This window comes from Myotis myotis, unplaced genomic scaffold, assembly GCF_014108235.1.
Source record: "Myotis myotis isolate mMyoMyo1 unplaced genomic scaffold, mMyoMyo1.p scaffold_m19_p_16, whole genome shotgun sequence".
NCBI lineage: Eukaryota > Metazoa > Chordata > Mammalia > Chiroptera > Vespertilionidae > Myotis > Myotis myotis.
In genome coordinates, this window is record NW_023416320.1 from 8,054,968 (window position 1) to 8,069,609 (window position 14,642).

Genomic DNA, 14,642 nt, shown 5'->3' on the forward strand with positions numbered 1-14,642 from the left:
AACAATCAGTGTAAGAGAAGGAAGATCTTTCCAGGCAAAGGAAGAAGTATGCACAAAAGGAAAGCAAATAAGAATGTGGAAGGGTCAAGTAACTGCAAGCATAATTCATCACGGCTACAGGGCAAAACAGGGGAGGAAAGTAGGACAGAATAGCTAAGTATAATCAACATAAATACAAGAAATAAGATTTCATCTGCTGCCAAAAGTCAACTCCAAATCCATTATCTCCATCTAGGACCTCCCTCCTGAGCCCCAGACCACTATATCCAACTGCCAGCCAGAAATTTCCTCGTAAATGTCCCTCTAGGACAGCGGTTCTCAACCTTCCTAACGCCGAGACCCTTTAATACAGTTCCTCATGTTGTGGTGACCCCCACCCATAAAATTATTTTCGTTGCTACTTCCTAACTATAATTTTGCTACTGTTATGAATCATAATGTAAATATCTGATATGCAGGAAGTATTTTCATTGTTACAAATTGAACATAATTAAAGCATATTGATTAATCACAAAATAATATGTAATTATATATGTGTTTTCTGATGGTCTTAGGCGACCCCTGTGAAAGGGTCGTTCGACCCCCAAAGGGGTCGCGACCCACAGGTTGAGAACCGCTGCTCTAGAATCTTCCCACGTCCTCTGTCACGCCTTTCAGATGTCAACTTTATCTTGAAAGATGAGCCAGATCAAGTCTAGATAGGTGCCTCTCCCTTGTATATCCAAAATCTCCAATCAGCTGGGCTACTGTATACCCTTTTGTACCTTTTGAATTTGTACCTCATACATGTACTACGTAGTCAAAAAAAAAAAAAAAAAGAATGTTTAAGCCCAGCTGGCGTGGCTCAGTGGTTGAGCATCAACCTAGGAACCAGGAGGTCAACAGTTGATTCCTGGTCAGGGCACATGCCTAGGTTGCAGGCTCAGTCCCCAGTGGGGAGCGTGCAGTAGACAGCCAATCAATGATTCTCTCTCATCATTGATGTTTCTAGCTCTCCCTTACCCTTCCTCTCTGAAATCAATGAAAAAAATATCAAAAAAATTTAATTGTTTAAAAGTGAAGCTTGCTTTTAAAATGTTATATAGGTGTACATCTTGATTTATAAAGATGCATTACACATCGTTAAGTAAAAGATATCACAAAATAATATTACGGTATCAGTACATTAAAGTGGATGATGGGTGCATACATTTAAGCATATGCAGGGTTGAGCAAAAGTACATTTACAGTTGTTTATATAGAAAATACATTAATAAATAATACAAAAACAAACTTTCACATACTTGCAACTGTAAACCTACCTTTGCCCTACCCTGTATGTATTTACTAGAGGACTTGGAAAAAAATTGTTTCAATTAATAATAGCTGAGACTAAGAAAAGTGAAACTATGAAAGCTTTTGCTTTTATATAATTTTTAATTTTTCTATAATGAAATTAAAATTTACTAAAATAGCACAGCCAGTGTGGCTTAGTGGCTGAGCATCAACCTATGACCAGGAGGTTATGGTTTGATTCCCAATCAGGGCCAATCAATGATTCGCTCTCATCACTGATGTTTCTCTCTCTCTCCCCCTCTCCCTTCCTTCCTACCTAAAAATCAATAAAAACATTTTTTTAAAAAAAGCTAACAATGATTACTGCCCATTTGCTAACTCCAGCTTTCACTACTCCTCTAATCTTTTCATCATGATTTGTCACCTCTAAATATTTCTGAATCATTTTAGATATTACTGATAGATTAACCTACCTAATATGTTTTACTAATCATATAACTTACCTGCTTAAAAGCTACCCATTTCCTACAAAATAAAGTTTACACTCCTTTGCTGAGCATTCAACAACTTCTATGATCTGGCTTAGAACTGTCATTCGGGTGTCACTGCGTACTGCTACTTTCCGCATACACTATGGAAGAGTGACTACTCCAGAATGCCCTCCTGTCTACAACTGTGGAACAGATCTTTCACCAAAGACCAAGTCCATACGCCGACTGCCTTGATGATAATCTCAAATGAAGAGTGATCTCTCCCACCTCTAAAATCACATAGCCTTTAATTGAACCAACAAAGGGAGCTAGAAAATATTAAGGTCCTAATATGTCAGCAAGCGATGGGCATTTTGGAAATAAAGGTGATAAACCCCAAGGAATTCCCACTCAGTCTCTTCATGCAATCGTAACATTCTAACTTGAATTATAATGTTGTGGACCTAATCTCCAATACTTAAGTTATAAACGTCTTAAGAACAAACATCTCAATATTCCATATCTCCCCCCCCAAACGTCTACTTCTTCAAGACTCAGATCAAATATGATCTCTATTAAGCCTTTCCCAATCATTGCCAGAAGACGGTATTTACTACCACACAATTGGTCCTATCCTCTCCTGGTCCTCAGTGTTTGTCTAAAAGTAAAGAAATATGAGCTTCTTAGATATGTAAGTGGTGAGCGCCAATTTTCCTACACTAGGTCATCATATGCTTGTTTCTTTCCTTTTTAACTGTTCTCTACTTCTGTACATATAATAGGTTTGTTCTGACCCAACTCTACTGCCTCCATCATGAGTTTTCTAAAGCCTCGCTGTAATTAGTCAGAAAAGTACAATCACTGAACAGAGCTAACTGACCCACATGAAATGAGCGACCACAAATGAATTCATTGTTAGTAAAACATGCTAAAGTTTCCAAACTTTTTTTACAGACCCATAAACCACTTGTTAACATAATTAGAAAGCCAACGTTGTTGAGTTTTTACTTTGTCAAGTAACGCATGAAGAGACAACCACTACCCACTATCATGACTATCTTCAAAGAAAGAACAGTTCTCTAAAATGATTACATTTACACTGAAAGAAAATGTGGGTTCCGAGGTTTTTTTAAAATTTCTCTATGGACTTAATGTGCATTCTTCCCCCCCGCCCCATGTTAGATGTTTAATAACGTCCCACAGTTGTGTGTACACAACACAGCGGTGCTATGCCAAGTTCCCTTCTGGTTTCTAAGTCAGTCCTGACGAAATCATGACGTTGATCTCCATGCTCCCATACTTTTTCCAAAACAGGCTAAGAACTGACACTCTCCTGCTCTTCTGTGTTGCCCTAACCAGTGGTTCTCAACCTTCTGGCCCTTTAAGTACAGTTCCTCATGTTGTGACCCAACCATAAAATTATTTTCGTTGCTACTTCATAACTGTAATGTTGCTACTGTTATGAATCGTAATGTAAATATCTGATATGCAGGATGGTCTTAGGCGACCCCTGTGAAAGGGTTGTTTGACCGCCAAAGGGGTCGCGACCCACAGGTTGAGAACCGCTGCACGGGTGGAGCAAAAGTACATTTACAATTGTTTATGGATTTAATATCCACCCACCTCAGATGATCATATTGAGAAATAGAGAAAGTGAACAGTTAACAGTAATAATAATAATAAAGCAATGATTATAACAATAGCACTAGTCACAGGGTAATATTAACACTGGCTAAGTTTTACCGAGCATTTGCTGTGTACTTGGTACGTGTCAAACTCTTTAATATCGAAATCATTTTTGATATATGATTCAGCTTTATGTGGCAGGCACTATTATTAAGTCTATTTTATAAGTGAGTAATGTTCGTTCTTAATGTTCAGTTTATTTCGAAAAGATTATGCCACAATCCCCCACCTTCGCCTCTCAAAACGACTACACTAGCTGGACTATAATATCTGAATATCCCCTCCCCGCGGGCAGCCTCCACGCAAAGGCCGATCCGTGCACATATGTCATGTCCTAATGGGCGAACCCTAAACCGAACGAGCGTCACACCTGGGCAGCGCAAGTCCCGTTAGAAAGAGGACCTGGGAGCAGGGATTTAGAAATGACGAAGCCATCTGACCTGCTCGGTCTCCGGAACAGCTGTCAAACGCGGGCAGTCCGAGACCCTCCCTACCACCGCCTGAGCTGAACCTGAGAACCAAGGTATTCCCAAGGCCCAACGGCGACGGGGATAGGGGCCAAGGGAGCAAAGCAAGCAGAACAGCCAACTCAACCAAAGAGGCAGGAGCCTAAGATAACGCAGAGGAATGTCCTGGCCAGCGATGCCCTCCCGCAGACGTGGTGCCCACACCCAGCTGGGGGGAGGGGGTGTGTACGTGCGGGATTGAAGGCCACCGGCAGGAGGGAAAGTCGAGGCATGCCTCAGGGTTTTTTGTAAGCGTCCCACAGTCAAGAAGCGGAGTCGGAATCAAGAAGCGAAGTCTTACCTCCGCGCTGGGGTGTTTAAAAGTATCTAAAAATAGCAGTTCCATCGCCGAGTCCACCGCCATGTTTGCCGCGGACGGGAGGCGCGCGGAGGACTTCCGGGGCAGCCCTATAACCTCGGCGGCGACGGCGGCTCTGGAGAGGGAGAGACTGCAGCACTTCCGGTGTCTGGAGTGCTAGCGCCGCAAACCTTGGCCTATCCCGAAGCGCGGTGCTGCCGGAAGTCGCTGGCCCCGCCTTCTCCAGCGCGGCGGAGAACGGCTGAGGAGAGGCGGGTACGGTGGCTCCCGTGGCCCAAATCCTGTCGTTGTCTCGCGTTACCTCGCCACGGCGCCCGAGGGGAATGCTTCCGACTCTGGATACCCAGGGCTGGCAGGAAAACGCGGCAATCAGTGAAGAATAACGACACACAACGAAGAGGTTAGGGTTTTTCTTTTCTCATCAGCAAAATATGTATATTACCTAACCCACGGGCTTTGCGAGAATTAATTGAAGTAATATTCCAGAGATGGTATAACGGCCGGGCTGGAGTGGCTAGGTTGGTTGAGCGTGAGCGTGGTCCTGTACACGGAAAGGTTGCAGGTTCGATTCCAGGTCAGGGCACATACCTGGCACATACCTGGGTTTCAGGTTGGATCCCTGGTCGGGCTCCTAAGGAAGGCAACGGAAGGGATGTTTCTTACATCGATGTTTCTCTCTCTCCCTATCCCTCTGCTTCCACTCTCTCTAAAAATCAATGGAAAAATGAACTAATGCCATATCTACAAACGTGGATAATCTAAAAACAAAAACGGTAAAATAAGTTGAATATGTACTGTGTAATTTAAAGCATGCAAAATAATATAACTTTTTAGGGGCATATATGTCAGAAAATTATAAAAGAAATGCATCAGGATGGTAAACACTATAATTTAAAGATAGTGGTGAACTGGAGAGATTTAATCAAAAGGTGCACAGGGGCTTAAAATGCTTTGGTAATGTTTTCTTCTTTAGGTTGGTGGTGGTTTCACAGATGTGCCTTTTGGTATGTCTGGAATATTTAACAATAAATTACTTATTTTAAATATATTTTTATTGATTTCAGAGAGGAAGGGAGAAACATCAATGATGAGAGAGAATCATTGATTGGCTGCCTTCTGCACACCCCACATTGGGGGTTGAGCCCACAATCTGGGCATGTGCCCTGACTGGGAATCAAACCCTGACCTCCTGGTGCAACCACTGAGCCACGCCAGCCAGGTGAGTTTTACTTTTTTTAAGTAAATCTCATACACACCCTTCCTCAGCTGGCCAGTTTCCTCTGTTAACTAGCAATTTATTCCTTTACTATTTGTTTTTTTGTTTGTTTGTTTGTTTTGTCTTGTTTTTTCAAAGAATCAGTTCTTGAATTCATACTTATTATTTCCAGGATTTTTCCATTTTCTGATTCTTTAGTTTCTCCTTTGGGATTTACTAACTTTTTCCTTCTGCTTTCTTTAAACTATTCTTTTTCTAATTCTTATTTATTACTATACTAGAGGCCCGGTGCACGAAATTCGTGCATTCAGGGGTGATCCCTCAGCCTGGCCTGCGCAGTCCGGTGAAAGGACAAGAACGGGACTGATAGCTGTGTCCCTAACCCCTCCTCCAAGAAAAAGCCACAGAATGTATCAGTTACTCAGCCTGCCCTTATCTCAGCCAATGGGAAAGCAAGGGAAACTAGCCCAAGGCCAAAAGTATGCTAGCCAACCCCGCCCCCCCCCCACCTCCGTCTTTGTGTAACCAGACCCTAGCTGCACCCTGCCCTTGTGTCACTAGCCCCCGGCCCTCACTCAACCAGCCGGAATCAGCCAAATCAGTGGTCCGAGTGTGCCCCCACCCCCCGACCCCAAGCCCTATAAATTATTTGTTCTCTTGGGACAGGGCGCTCTCTCGCATCCTACCGCTGTGCCGGTAAAGGAGGCAGAGGGACCAAGCCCGGGCTTGAATAAAGACTCTATGCTTTTGCATCGGACTCAGCGCTCCCTGATGGATCTTTGGGGGATCTTGAAATCTGGGCATAACACTGGGAGCCCTTGGGGGATGTCTGACTGAGAGCGGGCCTAAGCTGGCAGTCAGAGATCCTTAGCAGAGTCTCTCCTACCACTGCCACTGCGCTTGCCAACCGTGAGCCTGCATTGAGAGTCTGCCCCTTGGTGGTCAGTGCGCATCATAGCAACCAGTCATTCCATTGTTCAGTCAATTTGCATATTAGCCTTTTATTATATAGGAGGATATATTTATGTCTACCAAATTTCCCCAAAGCTCTCCTTTAAGTGTAAACTGATATACAAATGTAATGCTTTTATTCTTGATACTTTTTACATAGTCTGATTTTCTTAGCTTTGACTTTCTTTTTGACCTAAGAGTAGGGTGTGATAGCTTTTTTTTTTAAATTAATAGACTATTTTTTAGAGTAGTTTTGATTGTACAAGAAATTGAGTAGATAATACAGAGTTCCCATATATTCCCTATTATTAATATCTTTCATTGATGTGGTACCTTTATTACATTTGATGAACCAGTATTAGTACATTATTATTAACTAAAGTCCATAGCTTACATTAGCGTTCACTCTTTGTGTTGTAGATATATACTATATTTATATTTTAATTTATAGACTTTCTATGAAAGAATTATGCAAGAAACTGAGAATAGTTGTTGTCCCAGGGAGGGGAGTTTGATGGCTATGCTACAGAAATACAGGTTCTCTATTTCCATGTGTTTTACCAATTAAAAAGTAAATTTTTTAAAGATTAATAAGAGTTGAGGAATAGAGGAAAACCTGTATAAACAACTGTTTTAAGAACTTTTGTTTCGTAGAGCAGAGAAATGAGGTGGTTGTTGGAGGGGAACATGAGGTTAAGGAAGTGTTTTTAAGGTGGGGGGGTAACTGCATGGAGATGATGGGAATGAAGCAATACAAAGAGAAACAGTGGTGATTAAGGGAAATGAGGGGCTATCTGAGGCGGAGAAGTATTGACTAGATGGGAGGGGTACCTGGTAGCGAAGTAGAACGTGACCTTTGCTAGAAAGAACACCTTCTCCCTGGTAACCAGGGTCAAAAGGAGTCCATGGGTGCACATGCAGATGGGATTAATGATTTGAAAATGAGGGAGTTCCTTTTGGATGGTTTCTATTGTCTCAATGAGATCATCAGCTATGATAAAGAGGGCCAAAAGATGTATGGGAGGTCAAAAAAGAGAGCAGGTATTAACTAGACTTCTAGGAGAGTCCCGAATCCTTGATTGGCTATCCATCACGTCTCATAGTATGTAGGGCCCCAAACTCACCTCTTGCTCACTCTTTCACCTTATGCCTACCACATCACTTTGATGATTCAGCCATTCCCAGCTAGATATGGTTTCCTTAATACACGGGTATTTCACATCATTGTGACCTTGTTTACCTGGTTTGCTCTGCTTTGCCTATGACCCCTCAACATGGCTTTTTTTTTAAATTGATTTTTAGAGAGAGAAATGGAGAGGGAGAAGACAGAGATAGGAACATCAATGATAGAGAAACATCAGTCGACTGCCCCCTGCACACCCCCAAAAAGGGGATCAAGCCCACAACCCGGGAATGTGCCCTGACCGAGGACCAAGCCAGCGACCTCCTGGTGCATGGGATGACATTCAACCAACTGAGCCATACCAGCCAGTCACCCAGGACTTCTCTATGGCTTCACTCATTTTCCTCTTTTCTTGCAATCTGGGAAAGAATGATTCTCTTCCCCTGAGGCGATGTTCCTCCTACTCTTACATCCAAATCCTTGACCTCTTGTTGCATGGGTCCACGCTCAACCACAGAGCCATACTGGCCAAGATCAGTATGGCTTCTAAAAACCTGCATATCCCTAGCTGGGTGGCTCAATTGGTTAGAGCGTCATCCTGTACACCCAAAGGTTGCAGGTTCTATTCCCAGTCGGGACACATACCTAGGTTGCACATTACCTAGGTTGCAGGTTTGATGTTTCTCTCTCACATTGATCTTTCTGTCTCTCTCTCTCTCAATCAATCAATAAAAACATATCCTCAGGTGAGGATTTTTTTAAAAATCTACATACAGGAGTTGAGAGGGAGGTGGGCTGAGGGTAGGGAAAAAAAATGGAAAAAAAATCTACATGCAGATACAATATCGTCCAAAAGAATAAAATAGCTAAAGAATAACTTTAACTAAGAAATGAAAGGCTTGTATACTGAAAACTATAAAATATTGCTGGAAAAAATTAAAGAATACTTAGATGAATAAAAGGCATTCCATGTTTGTGGGTTGGAAGACTTAATGTTGTTAAGATGACAATATTACCCAAAGTGATCTACAGGATCAATGCAATCTATACCTAAATTCTAACAGCCTCTCTCTCTCTCTCTTTCTTTTCTTCCAGAAATGGAAATTCTGATTTTCAAATGCATATGGCAATCAAGGGGCCCCAAATAGCCAAACAATCTTGGAAAAGAACAAGTTTGGAGGACAATCACTCCTGATTTAAAAACTTACTACAATGCCCATCAGCGGATGAGTGGATTAGAAAACTGTGGTACATCTGTACAAGGAATACTACGCTGCTGTGAAAAAGAAGGATTTCTTACCATTTGCAACAGCATGGATGGAGCTGAAGAGCATTATGCTAAGCGAAATAAGCCAGTCAGAGAAAGATAAATATCACATGATTTCACTCATTTGTGGAATATAATGAACAACATAAACTGAGGAACAAAAATAGAACCAGAGCTGAAACCGGTTTGGCTCAGTGGATAGAGCGTCGGCCTGAGGACTGAAGGGTCCCAGGTTCGATTCCGGTCAAGGGCATGTACCTGGGTTGCAGGCACATCCCCAGTAGGGGATGTACAGGAGGCAGCTGATCGATGTTTCTCTCTCATCGATGTTTCTGACTCTCTATCTCTCTCCCTTCCTCTCTGTAAAAAAATCAATAAAAATATATTAAAAAAAAAAAAATAGAACCAGAGACATACATAAAAGCATCGCACAGACTCTCCAACCTATGAGGGAAGGCGGGGGTGAAGGGGTAAGAGATCAGCCAAAGGACTTGTATGCATGCATCTGAGCATAACCAATAGACACAGACAGTAGGAGGGTAAGGGCATGTGCTGGGGGGTGGGAGAGGTCAATGGGGGAAAAAGGAGACTCATGTAATACTTTAAACAATAAAGAATTTAAATTTTAAAAAAAACTACAAAATAATAGTAATCAAAACTGTGGTAATGGTATAAGAATAAACATATAGACCCAATGGAATATAATTAAGAGTCCAGAAATAAGCCTTTATATACATAATGAATTGATTTTCAACAAGAGTGCCAAGGCCATTCAATGAGGAAAAGAATCATTTCTTCATATAAATGGTGCTGGGATAACTGGACATCTATATGCAAAAGAATGAAATTGGACCCTTACCTCATACCATAAGCCAAAATGGGCACAAAATGGATCAAGATCTAAATATAAGAGTGGAAACCATGAAACTCTTAGAAGAAAACATATGGGCAAATCATTACCGGGGATTTGGCAATTAGATATGACACAACAAAAAGAATAAATTGGACTTTAAAAGAATTAAAAACTTTAGTGCATCAAATGACACTAAAGAGAGTGAAAGAAAATCTATAGGATGGGAGAAAATATTTGCAAATTATGAATTTGATAAGAGTCTACCCTCTAGAATATAATATAAAGAATTCTTTTTTTTTTTTTAAATATATTTTATTGATTTTTTACAGAGAGGAAGGGAGAGAGATAGAGAGTTAGAAACATCTATGAGAGAGAAACATCGATCAGCTGCCTCCTGCACATCCCCCACTGGGGAAGTGCCTGCAACCCAGGTACATGCCCTTGACCGGAATCAAACCTGGGACCTTTCAGTCCACAGGCTGACGCTCTATCCGCTGAGCCAAACCGGCTTTGGCAATATAAAGAATTCTTACAACTGAACAACAAAAAGATACATCACCCAATTAAAAACGAGCAAAGGGACTTGAATAGGCATTTCTCCAAAGAAGATGCACAAATGGCTCATAAGTACGTGAAAAGATAAACATCTTTAATCATTAGAGAATGGTAAATCAAAACCACAATGGGGATGGCTATAATTATTTTTTAAAGTTGGCAAGGATGTCAAGAAATTGGAACCCCTGTATATTGCTAGTACAGTTACTGTGGAAAGCAGTTTGGCAGATCTTTAAAAAGTTAAACAAAATGACCATATGATCCAGCGATTTCACTGCTAGGTATGTATGAAAAGAGTTGAAAACAGGTACTCAAATACTTGTACATACATATTCACAGCAGAACTTCTCACATGGTTAAAAGGTGAAAACAACCCAAGTATCCATCAACAAATAAATGGCCGAGACTGGTTTGGCTCAGTGGATAGAGCATCGGCCTGCGGACTGAAGGGTCCCAGGTTCGATTCCGGTCAAGGGCATGTACCAGGGTTGCGGGCACATCCCCAGTGGGAGATGCGCAGGAGGCAGCTGATCGATGTTTCTCTCTCATCGATGTTTCTGGCTCTCTATCTCTCTCCCTTCCTCTCTGTAAAAAATCAATAAAAATATATTTTAAAAAAAACACACCACAAATAAATGGATAAACAAAATGTGGCATATACATACTCCCTGACCCTATTGGCTCCCCTTCCCCCTCAGTAGAGTTGATAGTCTATTATTTGTAACTTCAGTATACTCACTGATTAAGCTCTAGTGCCCAATCAGGTTATTCCCTTACTTATTTACAGATGAGTGTCCCCCTCCTAGCCCGTGAGCTTCCAACTTGTGATTATATCCTGTTCGCCAATACATCCCAAGTTTCTGACACACAGTAAACACTCAAAGATGTTTCTTGAATGAATTGGTTTATTTTTCACTATTGTGAATCATACAGAATTATATATTGTGCATGTTTTATATATCGAATGATGTTCTATGGAGAACAGCCTTGAATCCCACATTGGAATTTGTCTTGTAAGTGGAGATTTGGCAATTAGATATGAGGTTGAGCCTTGGCCTTTTTGAAAGGAGAATGTAAATATAGAAAAGATATGCCAGGAAGATCATTCTTTCTGTGATGTTTACAATTAGTTGAAATAAAAGGAGCCTAGAAGCAAAGAGGTCATGAAGAAAGTTATGTTAAAAATTCATGTGAGGGGCCGAAACCGGTTTGGCTCAGTGGATAGAGCATCAGCCTGCGGACTGAGAGGTCCCAGGTTCGATTCCGGTCAAGGGCATGTACCTGGGTTGCGGGCACATCCCCAGTGGGAGATGTGCAGGAGGCAGCTGATCGATGTTTCTCTCTCATCGATGTTTCTAACTCTCTATCTCTCTCCCTTCCTCTCTGTAAAAAATCAATAAAATATATTTAAAAAAAAAAAAAAATTCATGTGAGGGGATTTGTATTGTTGGCAGTGGACATGGAAAAGAAGAGAATGAGAAGACACATTGAAAAGAAAGAAGTTATAAAAAATTTGTTAAAATTCTCTCTCATGACTACCATGAATGCATAGAACTCATTGTTTACTGATTATTCAATACCCTAAAATTCTGATGACAGAAATAAAGAGGGGATAGGATAATGAGGTAATAAATTAATCTATTTTAATAAAGTTTATTATTGTTACTATTTAAATTTTAAAAGTTATGTTGAAAATTGAAATCTCAGGCAAAAGTTCTACATTTTGGACGCCAAGGCCTAGTTGCAATATCTACTGCCACCTGCTGGCAGAGATGAATGACTGGTCTCTTAATTGCAAATCTACAGACTTAAGTCATGCTTGTTATAGTCATCTAAATGTCAAGCATTTGGATGGTAATAGGGATTTCTATTCTTTTAAAAAATATATGTTTTTATTGGTTTCAGAGAGGAAGGAAGAGGGACAGAGATAGAAACATCAAAGATGAGAAAATCAAGGCCCCAACCCAAGCATGTACCCTGCCTGACCTGGAATCAAACTGTGATCTCTTGGTTCATAGGTCAACACTCAACCACTGAGCCAGGCTGGCTGGGCAGGGGTTTCTATTCTTTATTATATAATCTAATTGCTGAATATACAGACCAAGGACTTTCTAATAGCTAAGTTTGATACCTAATCCCATTTTAATTCCTATTAGTGGTTTTAGGATTTCCTTAGGTTAACAGCTTCTTAAATTCTAAGATTAAAACAGCAAAACTTTGCTAGTTGCTTTAAGGAAAAATGTCATAAAAAAGAATGGAGAAAACCATGTTGAAAAGCAACAATACTTTTGTTTATACCAGGCATCTGCTTTGTTCTACAGACTGATTTTTTAAAAATTTTTATTCAATATCATAAAATTTTTATTTTTGCCATGTTGTAGTAATATGTTTTGAAATCCAGTAGAGCGATTCTATATTTAAACAAAATATTGATGTGTTAATATTGGAAATACTGGATTTGTATACATATCCTTAAAATATTTCGGTCCTTTTACCCAATTTCATTTTGGAAATCTATGAAAGTAATCACAAAATGGTGAAACAATATTATTATTATTTTTTTTTTTTAATATATTTTATTGACTTTTTACAGAGAGGAAGAAGGGAGAGAGATAGAGAGTTAGAAACATCGATGAGAGAGAAACATCGATCAGCTGCCTCCTGCACATCTCCCACTGGGGATATGCCCGCAACCCAGGTACATGCCCTTGACCAGAATCGAACCTGGGACCCTTCAGTCCGCAGGCCGACGCTCTATCCACTGAGCCAAACCGGTTTCGGCGAAACAATATTATTTACAAACACGTATCACATCATTTGTAATAACAAGAAATTGACTTTTTATTTAACTTTTTGAGAGACCACCAAACTGTTTTCCACAGCGGCTGTACCATTTGGTATTCCCGTCAGTCATGCATGAAGGTTCCAATTTCTCCACATCCTCACCAACACTTACTATTTTCCATTTGTGTTTTGTTTTTATAATAATCGTCACGCTGTTGGGTGTGAGAGACACCCACATTTTGTGTCCTGTGTGTCCTTAGCAAGCACACTACCAACAGACATTTATATGTGTTTGTTACGCTTTGTCACGCTAGTTAACATTTGACCCTGGGCAGTTGAAAACTAAAGTTTGCTGTTTACTTTCTCGCCTCCAAACACCTCCTACACACTTCGTGTAGGAAAGCTGGCAGGGAGCTAGGCAGTCACGGGAAAGCATGACAACTGCGGCAGGAAGAGTTCCCCGGGAATACTGGAGACAGCAAGCCCAGAGCCCAGAGGAAACCAAGCAAAGCCAAAAGGACACGACAAAGAGGTAAATTTACAAAAGAAGCAAGAGCAACGAGTTAGGGGAAGGAGCAAGGAACCAAAGAGTCGAAGGAGATTTTCCCAAACAGAAACATCACAGCCTGCTTCCAGAAAAGCCAGTTTGGCAGCTTAGAAAGAGGAAAGGGTAAAAGGCGGTTTCTGATCTGAGCGCTAAAAAACATATCTGGACATGACTTTTCTACAGTTTGATCTTTTTTGCTTGCTTTTCTAATCCCCATCCTGCTTTAAGTGATTTCTGAAATTAACCTAGGCATGACACCATCACAGAATTATTCAGGCATCTGCGATGAAACTCCTTTCACTAGTTTTCAAAAATAGATGTCTGGGTGTGTGCAACCAGCTAATTACCAAACTCGAATGTCTCATACGCCAGTCTAGTACACAAAAGCATTTTAAAAGATTAAAACATTGTATTTTCTATTTTTTGCCAGAAGCATTAGATTTTTATAGAAGCCTCCTATTATAACTGTAAAGATTTAACTTCTAGGTCTCCAGTAAAAAATTTTAAATGACAGCATATATGAAATTTTTTGTTGCAAAAATTAACTCCTATTCCTAGATGACTCATTTCCTCCATTTCACACCTGAACTTGGTGGTCTGAAAATACAAATTTTTTTTTATCTTAGAATTAAAAACAACACATGATAAATACTTTTTCTTTTGAAATTTTTACATAGCAAAATACCAAGTAAAAAATATAAAAATTTTAAATGGAATTCTGGTGTATTAGGTTATTCTTCCAAACTAATTTTATTTCTAGGCATAACTAACTGGAGACCTTCAGGGGAAACCAAGTGTGCTCATAATATAGATGATTTAATAAGAAAAAATTTCCTTCTGAGTAATCCTGAGACACTTTTATACTTAAAATGATACATAAGGCATTAACAGTAATCTCAGGCTGAAATTTTAAGGTGCCAAATAGACATTATCTCCTCTATTATTATATGACATTTTAAGAAATTATTTATTTACAATTCATCTCTATTATTCTCTTCTGAGACACCAGCCAGGGCTGCCTTCTTTTACTTGAGGTTTTCGTATCCAACTATAAATCCCTAAACACTTGGGTAAAATCCCAAGTTAACTG

General features: G+C 40.2%; 1 protein-coding gene across 4 annotated transcripts in view; it reads right to left on the bottom strand.

Annotated features, from left to right (window-relative positions):
* VIRMA (vir like m6A methyltransferase associated) overlaps positions 1-4,450 on the bottom strand; it is a 55,740-nt gene extending 51,290 nt beyond the window's left edge. For 3 of the 4 annotated variants that reach the window (XM_036337721.1, XM_036337719.1, XM_036337722.1), the window contains exon 1: positions 4,239-4,450. In XM_036337721.1, the coding sequence (XP_036193614.1) occupies positions 4,239-4,301 (63 nt within the window). In that variant the 5' untranslated portion in view covers positions 4,302-4,450. The remainder of the gene's footprint in view (positions 1-4,238) is intronic. The other variant, XM_036337724.1, reaches the window with a different exon arrangement.
* Between the last annotated feature and the right edge of the window lie 10,192 nt (positions 4,451-14,642).